General features: G+C 43.8%; 1 protein-coding gene across 12 annotated transcripts in view; it reads left to right on the top strand.

Annotated features, from left to right (window-relative positions):
• Garnl3 (GTPase activating Rap/RanGAP domain like 3) overlaps positions 1–22,852 on the top strand; it is a 132,268-nt gene that overhangs the window by 97,925 nt on the left and 11,491 nt on the right. For all 12 annotated transcript variants that reach the window (XM_015497566.2, XM_048813003.1, XM_048813005.1 and 9 more), the window contains 6 exons: positions 791–902; positions 5,455–5,553; positions 5,882–5,998; positions 6,549–6,724; positions 8,516–8,674; positions 13,958–14,024. In XM_015497566.2, coding sequence (XP_015353052.1) covers positions 791–902; positions 5,455–5,553; positions 5,882–5,998; positions 6,549–6,724; positions 8,516–8,674; positions 13,958–14,024 — 730 coding nt within the window. The remainder of the gene's footprint in view (positions 1–790; positions 903–5,454; positions 5,554–5,881; positions 5,999–6,548; positions 6,725–8,515; positions 8,675–13,957; positions 14,025–22,852) is intronic.

Here is a 22,852-nt window from a genome sequence, read left to right as displayed (position 1 = left end):
TCAGTGCCCAGGACTCTAAAGGTGGTCCAGAAAGCCTTTCTTCTACTCTCAGGGTGCGAGCATGGCTTCACTGGGTACTTACAGGCACAACTGTGTGTGCACACACAGGTGGACCACACTGGGCCCTTATGTCTGAGAATAATAACTCCTTATGCCTAAAATGAAAATAAAACTAAGATTCAAAGAAGAATTCATGCAGTTTGAACATGGGGGAACAGGAGTCATTTTGTTGGCAACAGATTATTATTATATTTTTCTTTAAGATTTTGTAGCCTTATTGATCAATAAGCATTTTCATATTAAGATAATATCAATTCTTGCATTATGCATGATTGAATGATTTTACTGAATCAGCAACACAGGAATCACAATTTTGAAGTTATGTGGTACCTGCTTTTATGATGAACTAATGTTAATCTCTTAAAAAAAAAAAAAAAGAAAGAAAAAGAAAAAAGTGCCAAGTGGCCCAATCTCCAGGTGTTAAAGAAAACCATTTACTGAGATATTACCAATGTTTTGATTGTCCCAGAAATGTCATTATCACATGGACAGGTCATGGCACCAGAAATGTGGATTCACTGCTTTCCCACTGCATATGGATTTGAAAGGAGATCTTCCTCCTGAGGAAGATGACTGAGTCCAGACCCCAGAGCAACCAGGGTTTGGCGTGACCACTCCCATGGCGCATCTGTGTTGCTGTTTCAGGCGTCTGCTCTCTGTCCTTTCCACCTGGGGGCTGCCATGTATTTTCCTGGTGCACTCATTTTCCGATGCTTGTGTTGCCTCGCAGCCTTGGGAGCCCCAGTGTTTCTGCAGTAATTTCCCTCACGAAGCTGTGTGCGCAGATCCCTGGGGCCAGGCCTTGCTGGTTTCCACTGACGCTGGCGTCTTGCTAGTGGATGGTTAGTGAGTAGCTGCTTCTACAAATGTCTTTATTTGTGGGACTCGTAGTACTTCTAAGATGGGTGACTCCCAATCAACTCTCTTTAGCCCATTGAATGCATGGTCCACCGGGGTGTTAGCAAAGTCTGATTTCCTTATAAAACTAATACCTTGTTTTCAAGGCAAGCAGAGGGTGTATATCCTGAACCAGGCATGCTGGAGGGTGAGTGAGCCTTAGGTTCCTTCCCACATCTCTCATTAGTCCATGGATATTAAATGTAAGAATCTCCGATACAGCCAATACTTATCCTGGTCCCAGCATTTTATCTTAAATCAGAAAATATAGAGCCACTCTCTCAGGAACTTACTCTTGCAAAGCCTTTTTTTTTTTAAGTTTCTAATTTAAAAAGTGCTTGGTGTCCAAAAGAAATGGTAAGATTCTTAGATAAACCATTTTTGATGGATAGAGAAACAAATATTTTGATAGGGAGGCAGATCAACTCAATAGAAAATCAAACTGGGAAGAGAGCACCCTGAAACAGGCCAGCCACCTGGAGCTTGCCGTGGGCTAGAGTGCTGGGGAACAGGAGGGGAGATTTCCGAAAGAGGGGGATGTGGACTCTAGGACAGTGTGGCCCCTTCCAACAACAGGCCTGTTTCGATTATTCCAGACTCCTAATGAATGACAAAAAGAGCTAAACTCTGGCAACAGGTCACCTCCTGGGGCTTCAGTGACAGCCATAGACACAGAGACAGCACCTCAGACTGCACAGAAGCTACTGTCGAATCTCAGGTTGCCATTTTATGAGAACCTGAAAGCCGCCACTATGAGATTCACATGATGGCCTAAGAGCACAGCATCCTGCTGTCCTTTGGCAGGACCTTTACTCCCTCCTTCAGACCCTTGCTCAGCACATGAAGTAACTGCTCTGTGCCGGCCCCTGCTGGAGCGCAGCTAGAGAGAGGCAGTGCTTACGGGGCTTCCTGTCTTGATACTTCTGCTGTGTGTCTTGATCGTGTGCCCGTAATCTAATCATATCTACAACAGATTTAATAAAAGGCAGCTCATTTTAAATTCATCTATTCATATTTTAAATCCTTAATTTAGAAACTTTGTGATCTTGGAGAGAATCCAGGGCTGGAGCTAGGGCTCAGTGGTGGAGTGCTTGCCTAACACAAGCAGGGCCCTGGGTATGATCCCTAGCACTAAAAAAAAAAGGAAAAAAAGTAAGAAAAAGGAAATTAACCTCTCTGAGCCTTGAGTTTCTCTAAGTGGGGGGTAGTTTTTTTTTAAAGAGGCTGAAAAATGGTTTATAATAATGAAAACTGATGACATTCTTTGGGGATGATGATTACAACTGCAAGGAGAGGATTGTAAGGGCTGTAGGTTAAACCTTTGTTAAGTGTTTAAAGTGTATCAGGCACACGTTAGTAGCAGTTTACTAAATGACAGCTGTAACCTTTACTATGTTCTTAGGAATTTGCTTAAAGTTAACAAAATCCTTAGATTTTGCCAAAAGTACAACTAAATTTTTTTTATTAAAAAAAAAATGGCCTTAAAGGCTCATTTTAGTCTGTTTTGTAGATGAAGAAATGAGACTTGTCTAAGATCACACAACTGGCTGGTGGGTGGCACATCTGGAACCAGGACTCAAATGTGATCCTAGTCCAGTGTTCTTTCCACTAACTGCATTCCATTAATACTAAATTAAACACCACTGATGTTTTCATCTCTACCTTGACACAGATTTCCGAAAACATAGTCCTGGGCAAATAAGTATTAAAACTTTTGTGATTAGGGACTGGGATTATGGCTCAGCGATAGTGCACTCGCCTAGCATGGGAGGGACATGGGTTTCAGCCTCAGTACCACATAAAAGTAAAGGCATTGTGTTGTGTCCATCTACACCTAAAAAATAAATATTTTTTTAAAAAAACTTTGTGATTAAAAGAGCATTAGGTCCTCTGTTTGCCTTTTTGGGAATGAAACACATATTTCACTATGAATATTGATAAGGCTTACCTAAATCAGAAGAAATTCTATTTTTTAGAAATGTAAAATCCAAATTGAGATTACCAAAACCCTTTCTGAAATTTTCATAGTTATAGATTTAAAATTTGACAGTGGTATCAGGCATAATGACTATTGTGATTTTCTAGGAAATTCTATTCTTCCAAACCTGGAAGAAGTCGTCTTCATCTGGTGGTGGCTGTAGACATCCACCACCAGCTTAGATTTATTACACAGATCATGTTTCTCAAGTCCTGATTATGCAGTAGTTCTTCCCTGTTTGTTTTTGCTAAAAAGGAGAATAACCCTGAGGCTTGCTGAGTACTCCTTATTGTGCCATAATTCTCCAATTTCTTTGTTTTTCTTCTTCGGTCTACACTTAATCATATTATGAGTCATCTCTGAATGAATCTGTCCATTTCGTTTCAGTCTGAGTTCCACTATATCCCATTAGCCTTTGCTTAATTTCATTAGATTTACCCCTTGAGAGTATGCTCCTGTCAAGGTCATTGTTAAAAATTAAGGTCCTTTGCACTCTAGTATAGCAAAACCTATTTTGAAAGGACCTGAGTACTGACTAGATATGCTATTGCCATGCATTTGGGTTTTACAGTAATAGAAAAGCTGACTCTGAAAGATTGTGTCTTCATACAGAGATTACAGGAAGGAAAAAATTATCTGGCAGCCATTAAACCCACCTTTTCCTTTCTTCTGTCCTCACTGCTCTGCCTTCCTGTGCTGTGTATAAACCTGTTCAGCCCTCTGAGAATGGTTGATGGGAAATAAATGCTCACCTGCTCTGTGTGCAGCTTGGCATGCAGCGTGCAGTGGACCTGTTTTCAATGTAAAATGAAGTTCTGTCATCACTCATGGCTCCACATGTTAAAGAGTGGACACATTCTCAACATCTCTGAGGTTCCTCATTTGTTAAATGCGAATTTTACAAGTCCACACCTAATGAGGTCACGGGAACATTTCAATTAAATAACAGACAAAACTCCAAGCATGAGGGTCTAGCAAGAAGTAAGCACTTAGAATGTGTGATCTGCCCTTGCTGATGCTGCAGTTATCCCGCAAAATGAAATAATTCTAGTTATTTAGCCAAATATGGTGGTAGATTTTTTAGTGATCATCTCATGTTCTGAGTAATTAAGTGTGACCGGTAGCATTACAAAGACCCTAAGAATCGATTCCTTTTTGTGGAGGCCTGGTGTAGAGGAGGAAGGAAAGTGGCTGCTGAGCTGTCATAAAATTTACATCTACCCCAGGAATTAAAGAGGAACTGGAGGAAAGCCCTGTGTGATTGAGGGGAACTAGAGACAGGCCATATGCCTAATATGAGTTTAGCAGCCTCTATGCTGTGACAAATCAGAGCCTCCCAGGCCAGCAGAAGCAGAAGACCCCCTCCATACTACCTAATACCTGGGGTGGTTATCAATCCTGCTCCTTCTTTCATCTCATTCAGGGAAGGATGACTCCCAGCTACACTTGGATTTCTGAAAGAGGCAAGATCCTTAGGGCCCCTTGCACCTAAATTATAATGAAGCAAACCAACCCAAACCCACAGCAGAGCCCTTAAAGACTAAATACAGATGAAGAACGAGCTGGGCACCTCTGCCTAAAATGACTACACTCTGCCTGTTCACCTCTGCTTGGTACTCTGGCTTATGGAACACCCTAAGTCATTCTTTAGTCCCCTGTGTACTGGGATCCCCCAGAGACAAAGTAATTATTAGCCATTAAGTTCCCAGTAAATAACCTTAAAAACAAATCCTGTGTGTAATTGCAACATTTTAAATCCAGTTAGACCTTAAATCTTTCTGAGCATTTACACTTATATTAGTTTTTCCTATTATTTGCACAACTTAATTGATATTTTTCTATTATTTTATTTTTATCTAAAAAGGAGATTTCAGTTTTCTGTATGGAAAAATATTGAAAATTTATAAGCAAACTACTGTTGATGCAGACCCATGGCATGCTAGGATAGGGTGGATATATCTGTATCCATTTTAAATACAAAAAGGAAAATTTAATTTTGCTTTCTTGAGAAATATACAAAATGATCTAAGATATGATGTACTTTCAAATGGTACATGAAGATAAGAAAACATTTAAGAGAAATGGATGTTTTTATTCCTTTTCTTTTCTTTTCTTTTCTTTTTTTTTTTTTTTCTTTTTTTACTTTGAGTGTTCAGTCCTTTGGTACAACTCCAATAAAATGGGATTGAGAGATGTTGATTTTTATTTGATGATCACTGAGGAAAAGAATATAGTTTTCAAGTCCTTGCTGCTATGCCCTGTAGAGTTCTGGATGCCTTGGGAAAGGGCTTATCATTGCTTCTACCTGAGCTGAGAACACAGTGCTCAGGGTTCACCTGCCCTACGGACTTTGTGAGAGCTCTAGAAGCCTGCTCCTGCTTACCTAGAAAGAACCAGGCCCCTTCCCCAGCAGGCACTTGTCATGGGTTGCAAAGCACAGGACGGTTGCAGGGGCTGATAACCAGGTTGTGGGATTGGATAACCAGTTGCAGGAGCCAGTAACCAGCTTTCTCTTCCAGATGACCTTCCATCCGTGCCTGTGTTTGACAGAACTCTGCCAGTGAAGCAGATGCATGTGCTGGAGACTCTGGACCTTCTGGTTCTCAGAGCAGACAAAGGTGGTACCACCTCGGTGGCATGCTCTGGGAGGGAGGAAACAAGTGGCCTTCTTCAGCCTACACCAAGGGTCACTGGGGTTTGACTGCATAGGCTTGGCCCCAGTTTCTTTCCCAGTGTCAGTACTGGGGCCTTTTGGTGGCCCATTTATTCAGGGTGAGGCAGAGCAGTGGAGGAAAGAGGGGCGCATCCATGATACGTGAGTAAGGGTGGCGTGGGGTGTATTGAATTTCAGAACACCTCCTGCCCTGTTCCCTGCTGTCCAACCTTGGAACTCCTCCAGGTCCTGTTATCTGACCATCTAATCTGCCCTCTTCCCATTGTCACCAGGGAAAGATGCCCGCCTCTTTGTCTTCAGGCTGAGTGCTGTGCAGAAGGGCCTCGAAGGCAGGCAGACTGGGAGGGGCCGGTCTGACTGCAGAGAGAACAAGCTGGAGAAAACCAAAGGTGACTCGGATCTTCCTGTTGGCTGTTTCTGTTCAATTCATTTATTTATCTTAGACTACCCAAGTTTTACTTAAAGTAAAAATGAGTAGGAATTTGGTTTTTATTGGTTTGTTTTTTTACTTGCAAAAAAGATATAAAGATAGAATTAGGTTTCCTTAAGAAGCTTGAAAGATAGAAAAGCATATTGAGGACTAGGAGAAATCCGAGGCACTACATTACAGGTCTTGGAGGTGAGTCAACCTCCATTAGCAAATTTGGGAGTAAAGATGTTTTTAGACTTTGGTTCCTGGAGCTCAGATCACCCTCCATCTAAGTCCTGTCCTGTAATAGGTAGGAGCCATGTCCACACACTGAAGGGAATATGACTCTCTTAATTCTATCTCATTTGCATGTCAGGTCTCCATTTTGCCTGGTGTCAGAAACATTCTTAGTCCATTTCCTGAGTTATGCTACTTCCCAGGGTTCTTAGGAACCACTTCCAAATTGTCAAGGCCTGGGAACTTTCAAACCCTTTTGTCGTGTGTTGCGTATCATCCGTTTTTCTTCCCAGGCTGCCACCTATATGCCATAAATACTCACCATAGCAGAGAACTGAGGATCGTGGTTGCAATTCGGAATAAACTGCTTCTGATCATAAGGAAACACAACAAGCCAAGTGGGGTGACTGGTGTCTCATTGTTATCTCCCCTGTCGGAGTCACCTGTTGAAGAATTCCAGTACATCAGGGTAGGTTTTCTCTTCCCATGGCTTCTCTCAGGACCAGGGTGTCATGAGATCACTCCCTCCTTCCAGCCATGAGGCTGCTCAGTGACCAGCTAGGGAGCCCTCATCTCTGGCACCCTCATTTACCCCACAAGTCAAAGGTAAAAACTTATTCATTGCAGCAAACCCAGGGGGGACCATGCTAGGCACCAAGAAGATGCAGCTGTGACCCAAGCAAAGCCTTTGTGCTCACCGGCATAGCTTTTTAAAGAATCTGTGCTGGCTTGATACTAAGAATAAAAATAAAGTCAGCTAGGGGGACAGAGGCTGATGAAGCAGGGAATTGGGATCACTGTTTTAGATGAACCAATAAGCCCTCCCTGAAAAGGTCACCTCTAAGCAGAGACCCACAATAGGTGTGGAGTGAACCATGAGGATACCTGGGGAAAGGGTATTCCAGGCAGGAGGCGGTAAGCCAAGGGCCCTGAGGCCTATGGAATGCCTAGTCCAGAGACGTGGGTGGCTGGAACTGAGGGGCCATGGCAGGCAGCAGACTCTCTAGCATCCTGAGGCCCTTTATAAGGCTGTTGGTTTGGGCTCTTGAGTGGGATGGGAAGCTCCTGGAGGTTTGAAGCAGAGATGTGGCATGTTTTTAAAAGATGGTTCTGGCAGAGTTGTACATTCCTGTAATCCCAGCAACTCAGAAGGCTGAAGCAAGAGGATTGCAAGTTTGAGGCCAGCCTCAGAAACTTAGTGAGACCCTATCTCAAAAAAAAATAAAAAGGACTGGCAGGGCATGTAGTTCAGTGGTAAAGTGCCCCTGGGTTCAATCCCCAGTATCACCCCCTCCCAAAAAAAAGGGAAATAAAGAAAAGAAACAATGATGGTCTGGCTACCAGGTAGAGGAGAGCACAGGGGCCAAGAATGGAGACCCATGTAGGCACAAGACAGCAGTGGTTTTGGTGGCTGGAGAGGTAGGAGTAAGCTCTGGGAAGAGCCACCTTGCTCACCCTTGTCAGAGGTATGTTGTAGATTTTGAGGTGCAGCCTTGGGAGAGACACCCTTGAAAGTGAAGTCCCTTCGCTCAGCTTCCTGTCTCATATCTTTTCACAAGTACAGCACATTAAGCTATGAAATAGGACAACATTGGACTTTAAAGCTGAGTGTTTCTATAGGTGAGCTGAGAAATTATTTTTGCTTTGATTTAGGCCTGGATTATAATATCAGTTTCTGCTATTATTCAGTTGAGAGGGACAGAACAGCATGACACTTAAAACAAATTAAAATCTTGGTCCAACTAGGTGTCAACCTTCTTCAGCCAACCTAGTTGGCTGTTTTAATGAATGTTTACGTATATAGTGTGACTGAAGTCAGATTTCCCAAGTTCAAATCTTGGCTCTGTCTACCATGTATGAACTCTGACTGTGGGCCAGTTGCTTGACTTCTGAGCCTCAGTTTCCTAATCTGTAACTAGAACACCACCATACCTACTACAAGGGCTCGTTACAAAGATTCAATGAAACTGCGCCTGGCATGTGTTACTTGCGATTATTATTGCAATCCCAGAACAGACTGCATGAAGGCTAAAACCCACCGTACCTTAGGATCCAATTTGTAATAGAGGTCTCAAGGACAGATTATGGGAGGCAGTAGTGTGGTAGGACCCCTGGCTCCTTCTTCCCACCCTGACCCTGCCTTCCTGCAGCAAGGCCTCTGCAGGGACCTCTTCTGGAAGGAGACAGCAGGGGGTGGAGGCTGACATGAAGGTGGCTGCCCCTGTCCTAACCTGTCTCCTACTCATCATCACCCACACAGGAGATCTGTCTGTCCGACTCCCCCGCAGTGATGACCTTGGTGGACGGGCCAACAGAAGAAAGCGACAACCTCATCTGCGTGGCTTACCGACACCAGTTTGATGTGGTGAACGAGAGCACAGGGGAGGCCTTCAGGCTGCATCATGTGGAGGCCAGCAGGGTAAGGCAATGGTTTCAGGGACAGTGGGAACCAGGAGAGATGAGGAGGCGTGTCTTCTAACTTCGGATGCTGTGACTCCAATTTCTTTCTGATTGCATACCGTGTATCTGTATTATGTAACATGCTATTTAGGCTGAACTACATGAAGCTGCCATCTTTGTAGATCAGAAAGATTCATCTAATAACAACCATCCTGTCGCCCTGCTTAGCTTTTCCAGATCTCAGCCACCCAGATCAAGCCTCTGTATATTTCCAAATAAATGACAGGGAGAATCCAAAAGCAGAATATAACTAACAAAATAAATGAGAATAGTAGATTGCTAATGCATCCAGGGAAGGCCTTTGGAATTCAAGCTTGCTCTCTGTGGCCCTGCAGATTCACAGCTTGAGGACTAGGTGGCTATGATGGTCATAGCACCCTTCTCCAGCCCCTTAGGGGCCCAGAAGAAAGAAAGATGGGGCAGAACCCCATTAGGAGAGTGAGAGCAGGTCAGCACTGGAGGTTCACATCCCTGACCCAGGATGCAGGGAGAACAAGGATTTCTGTTTTGAGACAATCTATGGCCAACCAAAATTGTTCTGTAGCTTTAGTGATGACTGCGTGAGGTCTCTATTGCACAGAGGTGAGCACTCACCACCCTGAGGCCTGGAACCTGTGCACTGGGGATGGCTTCACATGACCTTAGCACGTCACAGAGCTCCTCAGCCTGTTAACCACTGTGAGGTTGAGGACAGCCTGATAGATGGAGCTGCTTGAAGCTCACATGGTCACTGTGAACCAGCATCCTGCTTAGTTACGAAGGACAAGCAGAATGGGGGCATTACCCCAGAGAAAATAGAGTTCCTCAGGAGAGCTTCCAAGCCCACAGGCCGACCCCAGACCTGTTCCACTGAATCAGACCATAGAACTCCTTCCAATTCAGCTTTATAAATAGTACTGGTATGTGTTCTATCTAAATATTCATTAAAATTTCTAATTACTGGGCTGGGGTTGTGGCTCAGTGGTGGAGCACTTGCCTCGCCTGCGTGGGACACTGGGTTCGATCCCCAGCACCACATAAATAAATGAAATAAAGGTATTGGATCCATCGATAACTAAAAATTTTTAAAAAGATGTTAAAAAATTGCTAAATTACTATTTTAAGAAAACTTAGGACCTAATTAGAGCAAGGTTTTAAGAGAACAGAAAAATTAGAAGTAGAAAGATCTAGATCTAATTAGGAAGTCTTTCTGTCTCCAGCTGTGTTCCATCACAAAGGAGTCTGGCATTTCTCCTCTCTGTGTTGGTGCTTCCTAGACTGACTGCAGTTGGAGTCCTTGGAGGAGCTTTAAAAGCCACGATGCTCATGTCCCTCCCTAGAGATCTCACTGGTCTGAGAGGTGACAGGGGCTGGGGGAGTCTTAAAGGTGATTTTAATGTTCAGCCAAGTGTGGAGCCAGTGGTGTGCTCCGTCATCCTTCTCCACCCTGGTGGCAATTGGGAACTTTAAAAAGCTCTGTTCTGACCCCAGGCAGGACAATCAAATCAGAATTCACTTGGGAACCAAGATTTTTTAATTTCCCCAGGGCACGGGAGAAGGATTCTATTCTGCCGCTCTGCCTCTCCACCCCAGCAGTAGCCAGAACCTGTGTCACTGGAAACCTGGGCCAGCAGTAGCCTGGGCCTCTCTCAGGGGCCTGTGACCTCCACCAGCCCACTTAGTTCTCAAAGAAAGCCCAGTCGGTCCTTTGAAATTCTTGCCACATTCTTGCTTTTCAGAACTCTATCTGACCCACAAAAAGAGGCAGAAAGATCATGGTCTTCAGGTCTATGTTCATGTCTTGTCCCTGACAACCAGTCTCCCAGGACTTGACCTGCCTTTTCTTTTTCCTTTCTTTCTTTCTTTATTTTATTTTATTTGTTTGTTTGTTTGTTTATTTTGGTACCAAGGATTGAACTCAGGGACACATGACCACTGAGTCATATCCTCAACCCTATTTTGTATTTTATTTATAGACAGGGTCTCACTGAGATGCTTAGCACCTCACTTTTACTGAGGTTGGCTTTGAACTCGCGATCCTCCTATCTCAGCCTCCTGAGCAGCTGGGATTACAGACGTGCATCACCATGCCCAGTTTGACATGACTTTTTTAATGGACAAGTACTCATCTTATTTCAGAGACACTTCCTGGCATGTTCTGGTTTAAAACAAATCACACTCTAGTGGTTGATAATTGTACCATTTAATGATTATTCATCAGGGTTAGTATAGAGAAAAATCATTTTATTAAATTCTTTCACGTGACAGTTATTGTGTGCTTATATACCCTGATCACTCACTAGAGTGCTTCTGAATTCTTTTCTTTTGATTCATAAAGGCCCAGGAAAAATTGGGTTTGAATCAGTTTTCCTTGATGACCTCCACATTTTGTTTTTATGACAGTAGTAGAAAATAATTCTAAAATTCTCTTTTCTTCAATGTGCTTTTTAAAAAGCAAAAAAAAAAAAGAAAATAAGGAAAAAAGAAAAACAGCCCTTCTCTGGGTCCTGACTGGGAGATGGTCAGTGTGCACAGTCTTCCAGCAGCACACGGGCATCTGTGGAGCCCTCGCTAAGCAGGCATGTGCCAAGGTGTACACAGTTATGCCTCTTTGCAAAAAGGAACTTGCTGTCTAATTGGGGTGCTAGGTCCTAGAGAATGGAAAAGGTGGTGAGCAGCATGGTTGTGATAGTTAGTGAGAAGCAGACCCATCAGGAACAAACTGGCCTTTACCAAGAGGTTCTTGTCCTCCACAACCATGCAGAGAGCCAGTACAGAGTTGTGGGGATTCAACTCATGAAGTGGCACTCGCTGGTGCCAGCTCTGCAGTGTGCCAGTACTCATCAGAGTGGCCTAGTTTCCTACCCCTTTCTTCCCCTCTTCCCAGCCACCACTTGATTCCCATTTCAGGATTCATTCCACCTCAGGTTCTGAGACAATCCCAGTTTGAGAGAAGGCAGGTCTAAGCATTAAACAGCATCCTGAAAGCCAAGTGCCTGTACCAGTAGGTGCCTGTACCAGTAGGCCTACAGTGACCTACTGCCCCAGCTCTAGCAGCCAACCTTGGCCTCATTCCCAAAACCAGGGTATACTCTGGAAGGAACTGCAGTCCTGGGAACTGGACCTGGGGTTCCAGTTGAAACTGGGCCCATATCCTATCTTCAGCCACCCAGAGCCCAGTGGTTCTCAGCTGGGCTAACTTAGAACCCCATGGGAGGGTTGACCACTGAGCCAGTAGCAGCTGCCTCTTCCAACTGGGGCAAGGGGCAGCAGGGCAGACTCCACTTCCTGCAAGTCTGTGTTTGAGATTTTTACAACCACCGTGTTACTTTTCTTTTTAATATTTATTTTTTTAGTTGCAGTTAGACATAATACCTCATTTTATTTATTTATTTTTATGTGGTGCTGAGGATCGAACCCAGAGCCTCGCATGTGCTAGGCGAGGGCTCTACCACTGAGCCACAACCTTAACCCACCATGTTACTTTTAAGATTTTAAAATGCCAAGAAAATAATCTACTTCTTTTTTTTAAAGACGAATTTTTTTAACCTTCATTTTATTTTTATGTGGTGCCGAGGATCGAACCCAGCGCCTCATGCATGCTGGGCGAGCGTTCTACCGCTGAGCCACAACCCTAGCCCCTATAATCTATTATTTTTTTTGAATTTTTTTAAATTTATTTTTTAGTTGTAGTTGGACACAATGCCTTTATTTTATTTATTTTTATGTAGTGCTGAGGATTGAACCTAGGGCCTCGCACGTGCTAGGCAAGCGCGACCACTGAGCCACAACCCCAGCCCAATATCTATTATTTTTAATCAAATAAAAATCCAACGCTGTGGCCTACCCCAGACCTCCTCCATAGGGGTCTCTAGGAGCAAGAACCCAGAAATATAGGTTTTAAAGCACCACAGTTGAGTCTGGTATCCTCACCTGGTTAGGAAAACAGTGCTGGGGAGTGACACCTTCCAGGCCCACTCCTAGGATGCAGACAGGTATATGTGTCAAAGCATGAAAGGGATCTCATTGTGGTGAATGCTAGTGAAGGTCTGATCAGAGTGGCAATACCCAAGGAGAACATGGTCAAGTCCAAGTCATGGTCTTCTGTCCTTGAACTCCCCTGGGGTTGGAGCCCACCTGCCCTACCACCTGAATCTGGTCATCTGTCAGCAGTCCTGCAACCCCTTGCTGGACTTGCTTGAGGCCAGCTTCCCCTCCTCACCCCCAGGTCCCCTGCTTAGGGCACAGACCTTGGTCTAGAAGGCTTCCTGCACATCCCCCTCTGCTGACACAGCCTCCCACCCCACCCACCCCAAACACACTCACAGGCTCTATCACCCAACCAGAGGCTGTCTAGGTCTCTGTGCCCCTGCGGTTAGGTTTTCCATAATTACAGTAATCACGCCACCAATGAATGAGTGCTTCTCCATACCAAGCCCCATTTTATAGCATGTCATGGCATTATGTCTTAGAATCCTGAAAGGGAAACTGAGGTTCAAGTTACATAGCTATTAAGTGGCAGAGGCAGGATTGAAGCCAATCTGCCTGACTCCAAAGACCATGCCCTTGAACCCAGCATGCTTTTGTCTCCACAGTCAGCACAGGGTGAGGGGCAGGGACCCAGGTCTGGCAATGTAGCACACAGCCCCTTCCCTCAGAAAGCTCAGTCTAGCTGAAGAGACACATTCCTGCAGCACAGCCTCAAGCTGAGGGAGTAATAAAACTGCCCACCACCCACTGGGACCCTCAGGGGTCTGAGAGGACCCAACGACTGGCTCACTGGAACAGGCTCCATAAGGCTCTACTGAGCGTCTATAAGTACCAGGCCTTGTGCACAATGCCTGCACAATTTGCCTCACAAGCTCCTCAATGGGAATCTGTGGCACTTTCCAGCTGAGGTCTTGACCACCTCCCTGAGCCTCACTTTTGTCATCTGTAAAATGGGAGTAGTGCTATCCACTTTCCAGGGCTGTTTGAGTGTGAAATGAATTCCCAGGCAGAAATGCTGGTGAGCAAGGCTTTCCTGAGGGCATGAGAAGGCAACGAGGACGTCCTGGGGTGAGGGGGAAGTGGCACCTTTCCTGTATTTCACGCCTCCAGTGAACATATCCAGGTGGTGCTCTGGGCACTGCTGAGGCCAAAAGACAGCATAGCACCCTAGTGTCAGAGGGCCAAGGGTGCCGCCAGACACCTGCAGCTTGAGAAAGTCTTTTCCAAGTGTCATTGTCCCACCCGCCACTACCACTGCCCATTGTCATTGCAGGTTAATTTTGTTGCAGCTATTGATGTGTACGAAGACGGAGAGGCCGGCCTGCTCCTGTGCTACAACTGTAAGTCGAGGCTGTGTTCTTATTCGCATTTGCCCTGATGGGCAACTGAAAGGGACTTGTCCTTAGATTTGCCTGATGAATTATCCTGGGTTCAAACTGCACTCTAGAAAGCAGCTAAAAAACATGTCCCTCCCTGGATCTCTGCTGTGCCTCAGACCTCTCAGAGATGCTGTCTCCAGGATGTGCATCAGTCAGGGGCCCTTGCTGTGTGCCATGGGCTGTGCTTAGTGCATAGTGGTCATTGTCTCATTTAATGCTCACTGCAGACGCCTGCAGCAGATGTGCTAACTCTTTCAAGGTCATACAACCTCAAAGCATCAACCTCAAAACACTTGGGACCCTCTTGATTTCAGAGTCCCAAATTTTAACCACTGTTACTGCAGGTTGAGAATCCCTCATCTGAAATTTTTGGGTCCAGAAGTATTTCAGTTTCAGATCTCTAGGATTTCAGAGTATTTGCACATACACGATGACATATATTGGGTCTGGGACCTACATCTAAACACAGAATTCATTTATGTTTCATATATAATCTATGTAATTTTATTCACTATTTTTCATTCATGTCCATGTTGACTGTGACCCATCACGTGAGGTCAGGTGTGGAATTTTCCACTTGTTGATGCTCAAAAAGTTTTAGGTTTGGGGCCATTTTTGATATCTGATTTGGCAATTTGGGCTGCTATATCCTGACTTTGTGTTTCTTGGGTGTTAATGAAGTCAGCATCGGCCTGGGCCAGCCACAGCTGACTTAGTTTAGGTTAGGTGGCAGAGTGGATTTTGGAACCAAAGATATGAGGTAATGTGTTTGAGAATTTTCAGCATTTCAAAAGGTAATATTGCACTTTAATAAGAAGGGTTTTTTTATACTAAAAATAATAATAATAATAATTCTCTGTGTAAGTTTGCCCAGACTTAACTAAAACATATTTTCCAGCCTAAACTTGTATCATTTTAGTATAGTGATGCTGGTTATAGCTCATGAATCAGATATTTTAATAAATTAATTTGTAATGAACAAATATGAAAAAAATCAATTAAGCAAAGAAATTTGGAAATGTTTTCAAAATTCAAGATTTATGGGGCATAAGTTAGGGGAAGGTAGTTGCAAGGCAGGAAGTGCTTTACAGTCAGTCAGTCACTCGGGACATATTTTATCCACAGGTTTTAACTTAAAATTTTCTCAAAAAAAATGGGTCTTTAAAGTGTGGTCTTTTGATTTTGAAAAATATATGGGGAAAGAAACTGTAACAAAAAAAGCTAAAAATAAAAAATAAATGAAACAAAACCATTTTTTTAATTAAAAAGAAAAACATAACAATGATGTAAAAATGGTTGTGGTGGTTGTTTTTGTTTCATTTTCAAAAGGACAGGGGAAGTTTAGGAGAAAGAGAAGCAGAGTGGGTTTTAGGATAAGAGATTAACCCAAACAGAAAGCTCGGACACCAATGCAAGTGGCGTCCCCTCTGCCACTGAGAAGCTCGACTGAGCAGTCTGTGCCCACTCAGTGGCTTCCATGCCACGTGTGATGGGAGTGGCCCCTTGGTCTCCTGGAGCCCTTCCCTGGCTGCATGATGTCCCTCTCCAGCCTCTGGTGTCATCTGAGGTCGGGGTGGGTGTGTGTCTTTTCACAGACCCCATATCAGAAGGTAGCATCTGTGTGCACCCATACTGCATAGGAGCCCAGGGTTTGGCAGTGCCAGGGCTTCCAAAGTCATGCCCTTTTCTTTGCACCAGGAGTCTGGCATTCCTTTTTTATCTCCCTTTCTCCCAGAAGGTTGCAGGTACCTGGTGAACAGCCCCAGAGAACCCGAGTGCTCTCCCTGTGGTTGCCAGGTGGCCCTGTCACTCCTTCCCATGACAGCCCTCACTTGGGTTTGTCCACATTCTTATCTTGGTCACAGACACTTGTGCAGTGAAGGCCCTTCTCAGCAAGGCCCTTCTCAGCAAGGTGCTGCAGAATGATTGACTCCCCCAAAATTTGAAGCTGATTTTTATCACGTCAGCTTCTTTTTATTAAAAAAAAGTAAAATTTATAATACCTTTTATAAACCCAGAGTTTTATATAGAAAAAATCATTACCTCACACATGTTAATGATGACAATATTTTGTAACAGATTGTGACTTCCAGTTATATGTTATTTGAGAAAAAATATATTCACAAGATGAACTTGGGAAGGGAGTATAAATAGTTCAACATGTCCATGATGTTCTTATTTTCTCCTAATTATCTCTCTGTTGAATACCAGAGTAAGAAAAAAGAAAGAAAAGAACACTTTATTGTGACCTTAGCATTCAGTAACTGTTCACCTTTAATCTCAGTAATACATTGCAGTGCTCAGAGGGAACTCATGTGTTTGCTGATGACGTTTTAAAGATGATCACACAGAGAGCACTAGAAGAGCTCACGTAAGCACAACTTCTTGATGTGACTGGTTTTAACCTCAGGAAGTCTTAACTTTTGTGTGAGCAGCGTTGAGAAGGCAAAGCCTGCTTCTCAGCATATTTTGAGGATTAAATAGGATTGTGCTGTAAAGCCTATAACATCTCCTGGCACAGCTAGGTTTCCTTTTCTTCTTTTTATTCCAGAGTCATCAAAGTATTGATTCAGAATCCAATTTATTCATTCATTTATTTTGGGGGCCAAGTACCCAGAATTGAACCCAGAGGTGCTTTACCCTGAGCCACATCCCCAGTCCTTTTACTATTTTTATTTTTACAGAGTCTCGCTAAGTTGCTGAGGCTTGCCTCAAACTTGCAATCCTCCTGCCTCAGCCTCCCAAGTCACTGGGATTTCAGGCATGTGCAGAACCACACCCAGCAGATCCCAGTTTTTTAATCCTCACAGGGTATCGACATGGAGAAAGGACTTTTCTTCAAAGAATTTTATTTTAAAATTAGAAACAGTGCTTGTCAGCCTTGTTCTTCATCAGCTAGCGGGAGAAGATTATAAGCTCTGAGCTTTTTCCTGTGCAGTGAGATTCTTAAAACATCCCTCCACCAGTGCCGCACATCAGGCTGCCCTCGGTAACCTCAGTGAAGGAAGTCTTAGGCCTTTGTGCTGCCTTTGTGCCTAAGACTGGGTAATTTATAAAGAACCAAAATTTATTTCTCATAGTTCCAGAGGCTGGGAAGTCAAGACCAAGGTATGGGCATCTGAGGGGCCTTCTTGTGTCTCCAAACACTGGAAGAAAAAAAGAGCCAAAAAGGGGCAAGCTCTCCTCACGTGGCAGAAGAGCAGAAAAAAAGAAAACACACTCCTGAAGCCTTGTTATAGCAGCCCTGACCACCCGAGCTGGAGGGGATTATGCTCAACAGATGAGAGGTGACAGTGGCCTGGACCAGAATGAGAACATCGGATGTGCCAAGAAGCAGTCAGACTCATGATGTGTTTAAATCTCAAAACCAAGATCCCGTGTAGTCCGCAAATCCACAACCCGCTCTGGCTGCAGGTTCTCAGCAGCAAGCACCAGCCTTCCATGGCAACAGTGTTTTGTTTGTTGTTTGTTTGGGTACCAGGAATTGAACCCAGGGCACTTAACCACTGAGCCACATCCCCAGCCCTTTTTGTATTTTATTTAGAGACAGGGTCTCACTGAGGTACTTAGGATCTCACTAAGTCGCTGAGGCTGGCTTTGAACTTGCCAACCTCCTGGCTTTGGGATTTCAAGCATGCACCACTGTACCTGGCAACAGTATGTTTTTGTGAAACTTTCTTGTTTACACTACTCTTTTAAATTAAACATAATTTTTTTAAAGGAAGAGTTGGGGGTGTGGCTCAGTGGTAGAGCACATGATCAGCATGTGCAAGTCACTGGATTTGATCCTCAGCCCCCCCCCCCGCCAAAATGAAGAAGAACCAGGAAAGTTTGCTGACACATGAAATGTGGGATGTGAGAGAAAGAGAACAAAAAAAAGAAGCCTGTGGGTTTTTGGCATGGAACATGGAGAATATCATTTCCTGACATGAGAGAAGCTTTGAGAAGACCAAGTTTGCCAAGTGTGGTGGTGCATACCTGTAATCCCAGTGATACAGGAGGCTAAGGCAGGAGGATCGCAAGATCAAGGCCAGTCTGGGCAACTGAGTAAGGCCCTGTCTCAAAATAAAAATTAAAAAGGTCTGGGGATATAGGTCAGTGGTAAAGTGATCCTGGTTCACTCCCCAGTGCCACAAAAGAAAATGAAGGATGCCATCTGCTGTGCCACATGGCTGGCAGACCAGATGTGACAGATCTGCACTGGGCAGTTTGACAGGCATCAGAAACTTTGAGAAGAGGGGCTCTTTGGAAGCCACAAGACAAAAGCCTGATTGCAGAGGCATACAACAGTGGCCAAAGGGAAGACAAAGATTCCCTGAAGTAGTAAAGAATTTTCCTTTAAGTGTAAAAGAGAAAAGGAAGGGGCAAAAGTTGGACCCCTCTTGGTCATAAGGACCTTGTTAACAAACACCTGATTGTAAGGCTGCTTAGAAGCACCAGAAGAGAAGGAACGGATCAGCCACACCGCGGAGCGTTGAGCGCTGAGTCCACTGGCAGGGTGCATGCAGTGGGCACCCAGCGTGGCAGGGCACAGTCCTGAGGGGAGTCTTCTCAGAAGACTTTGATGTCACAGGAAGCTGAGAACGAGGATCCTTTTTCTTCCCTAACTCTAGTTAATTTCCCCTTTCTTAATAACTCATTCTGTCAGGTAAACTGTTGTGAGACAGTAGACAGTGTTTTACAAGGCACAGTGGTGACGTCAAAGGAGTCCAACAGATTATACAGGGTAACGGAGGGGTGCTCATTCCTGGTGCTTAAGTGGAACCTCTCTATTGCTGCCACCGCCTTTGCTCCACGGTATTGTCCTTGATGGGCCGTCCTGGCTCCTCACCTCTCCTGTCTCGCTGAGGCAGGTGACACCAGGAGTTTCAAAAAGACCAATGATGCTGTACAGGATTCCATGTAATAAGATGTCACGGGAAGGTGTTGCCCAGAGAGATGAGCATGAGAAGTCAGGCTACGCAAGAAGAGAAGGGACAGTCCCTGCCACTGAACACCAGTGCCCATAACGCCCATGTCCAGTACTCACAGGGCAGGCACAAGTGCTGGTATCCCCGAACTGAACCAAACTGTACCCAGTGGTATCCCACAGCCATAACAGAGAGAAAGACACCTAAGGACACGCTTCTGTCCCCACCTTTCAGACACTGCAGCCTGCTCCCCTTTCAGACTCCTTCTCCCTGGTTTCTGTCCCCTCTTGTTTTCCTCCTTCTTCTCTGGCTGTTTGTTCCTTGGTCTCTTCTTCCAGCCACCACTGAAACCTCGTCTGGCCAAAGGCCTGGGTCCTTGCCCTTCTCATCTGGAGGTTCATCCTCCCACTGGTACCTCAAAGCCAGGCCTAGTCCAGGGCTCCAGCTTCGTCTCACTCCTCACCAAGTGGCCAACCTCGGCAGCTCAGAGGCACCTCAGGCTCACCTTATCCAACCTGAACTCCTCCCAGGAGCCTCCTCCCAGGAGCCCCTCCTCATAGCCCCTGCCCTAGCAAAGGCCATAGCATCTATCTGTCGCCCAGGCCATTGGCCCCCAGGTACCTCCCACCGCCAGGCTCCCAGCTGTCTCCCCACAGAGCTCTGATTAATCACAAATGCCCCATCATCTTTGTTGCTGTTGGACCAGTCCTCCTCACCTGGGTCACTGTATAAGGCAGGTAATTTTTTTCTTTTAATGCTGGGGATCTCACCCAGGCCTTGCATATGACATGCAAGTGCCCTACTGCTGACCTGCTCCCCGGCCCAAGGAGCATAACCTAACTGGACTCTGGCTGTGCCTTACAGCAGCCTGCCTGCCTCTCTCCACTGCTGAGAGTTACTTTCCTAAAACTCTAATCCAGCCATCTCACCTTTCCTGGCTGTGAACCCCTCTCCCAAGCTGGCCTCTGCCTGCTTCCGTGCCTGGCCTGTCTCCTGCCTCTCCTTATACACACAGTATCCTCCAGGTCCACTTCCTCTCATCTCTTTCCTTGGAAACTGGTAGTCTGCTCCCTTTTCCTAGAAGCCCGACTCTTGTCCTCCAGCACTTGGAGCGTGCTCTGATCCGCCCATGTGGGGTATGTGCCATACCTGGGCTTCCACTGCCCCCCTGCCTCCTGCTGAGAGAGCATGTGCCCTGTGCTCTGTGGCTCTCTGCCTATCTTCCTATCCACGGTCAAGCAGGGCAGAACCCTGTCTGATTCACCTTCAGAACCTCAGCCCTGGGCACAGTCTGCCTTGCATAGGTCAATGCTTGGTAAATGTATCCTCAATGACAAGAAGATGACTGATTTCCAATAGACTCGTATCCAAGAGTAACACTGGCTGGGCACATGTGGGAAGCCCCTGATGGAGCTGGCCAGGCTGTATCACTGTGCCGGGTGACAAGAACAGCTAATGCTTGCCTAAAATGAACGAGGCCTTGAATTCCATCCCCAGCATCACAGGAGAAGAAGAAGGAGGAAGAGAAAGAAAGAAAGCAGCTAATTAGTCTCATTTTGGGAAGAAGCTGAAGGTCAAGGAATATATTCACCATCTATTTGCCTGCCAGTTGGGTCCTGTTGATTCAAGGTAAATTTTATGTAGAATATAAAATGCTACTAAAGAAAAGGTGTGATAAGGCTTCATTCAATTTTTTCAATGTCATCATTTTCAGCTTTATAACATTTCAAATGTTATTATCAAATGAGTAACAATCACATCTCATTATAATAATGATTTTATATACATATGTATACATATATATATAATAGTATCACATATAATTATATAAAGGTAAATTAACCGATAGAACATAATAGAGAATGTAGAAATAGACCTATATATATTTGGTTTGTTGATTTTTTTATAAATATTTATTTTTTAGTTATAGGTGGACACAATATCTTTATTTTATTTTTCATGTGGTACTGAGGATCAAGCCCAGCGCCTCTCGCATTCTAGGTGAGTGCTTTAGCTCTAAGCCACAACCCCAGCCCAGTTAATTGATTTTTGACAAAGATGTAAAGACAGTTCAAAGGAGAAATGAGTCTTTTCAGCAAATGGTGATGGAATAACTGAATAGCCATATGAAAAAGGGATAAAATAAAACTTGATCCGTGGGCTGGGATTGTGGCTCAGTGGCAGAGTGCTTGCCTCACACGTATGATGCACTGGATTCCATCCTCAGTATCACATAAAAATAAATAAAATAAAGGTATTGTGTCCATCTACAACTAAAAAAAATTTTTAAAAAAACTTGATCTGTACCTCACATAAGATAAAATTTCACTAAAAATGGATCATAACTAATTGTAAAACCTAAGACCAGAAAACTTTTAAAAGAAGGCTAAAAAGAAGATTTTTAAAAATATTTTTTAGTTGTTAGACTTTTATTTTATTTATTTGTATGTGGTGTGAGAATCGAACCCAGTGCCTCACCCATATGAGGCAAGCACTCTTCCACTGAGCCATAACTTCAGCCCTGAGAGAGAAGACCTTAAATTGGCAAAAATTTTCTTAGATTATAGCACCAAAAACACAAGCACATAAAGGAAAAAATTAATAAACTTCATCAAAACTAAAAGTGTCTTCAAAAGACACAATTAAGAGAATGAAAAAAAAAAAAAACAAGGCTCAGAGAAAATATTTGCAAATCACAAATCTGGTAAAGAGCGGAATCCAGGAAATGTAAGGAACTCTCAAGACAATGATAAGAAAATAACCCAATTATGGGCTGGGTCTGTGGCTCAATGGTAGAGCACTCACCTAGCATGTGTGAGGCCCTGGGTTCGATCCTCAGCTGGAAGGGAGGGAGGGAGGGAGGAAGGAAGGAAGGAAGGAATGAAGGAAGGAAGGAAGGAATCGTGTCCATCTACAACTAAAAAAAAAAAATTAAAAAAAAAGAAAGAAAATAACCCAATTAAAAAGGGAGCAGAGAGGCTGAGGTTGTGGCTCATCAGTAGAGCACTTGCCTAGCACATGCAAAATGCTGGGTTTGAGCCTCAGCACCATATAAAAAATAAATAAATAAAATAAAGGTATTGTGTCCATCTACAACTAAAAAACTTTTTTTAAAAAGATATGGAAATGAGGAAAAGAAGTCCATTAGAAAAAAAATTAAGAATCATACAGAAACAAAAGAGAAATAAGCTATGTCAACCAAACTCTCTCTCTCTCCATCTACTTCATCAGTATTATTCATGAAAGAAATTGTACTTTCCTATACTGACAGAAAGTAATACTCTTCAACTAGTGATCTTGTCTACAAATTCATGAAAAGTACAAAAAGACCAGTTTCATCCAAGGTTATTTTTTTTTAAATAACTTAAAACAAAATATTGCAGCACTTCAGCTGATGAAATGTCTTCCCACAAAAGATCAACATGAAATAAAGAAATCTATTATGTGATAATTTAAACTAAATTACTTATTTGCAAACAAGCACTTAGACATAACAAAACTATCATGAGAAGATGAAATACTAAAAACAGAAACAATAAAACAAATGCAATGAGAATTTATTGAATTCAGAAAAACACTGAAGAAAACAAAAAAAAATTTCAGGAGTAAAGAATAAATTATTAGATATCCAAGGGAGAATAAATTTCAATGAATTTAATAAGAGGAAAGCAAGAAAGAAAACAACCAACATTTTAAAAAATATTTTTTAGAAAATATTTTTTTGTGGTAGATGAACACAATAGCTTTATTTTATTTTATTTTTATGTGGTGCTGAGGTTTGAACCCAGTGCCTCCTGTGCTAGGCAAGTACTCTACCAACTGAGCCACAGGCCCAGCCCTTAGAAAAGATTTTTTAAAACTTAAGTATCACTGAGAAAG

The sequence above is a fragment of the Marmota marmota genome, unplaced genomic scaffold (assembly GCF_001458135.2).
Source record: "Marmota marmota marmota unplaced genomic scaffold, marMar, whole genome shotgun sequence".
Classification (NCBI taxonomy): domain Eukaryota; kingdom Metazoa; phylum Chordata; class Mammalia; order Rodentia; family Sciuridae; genus Marmota; species Marmota marmota.
The sequence above is the reverse complement of the archived record's forward strand: the minus strand, read 5'-3'. Positions and strand labels throughout refer to the sequence as shown.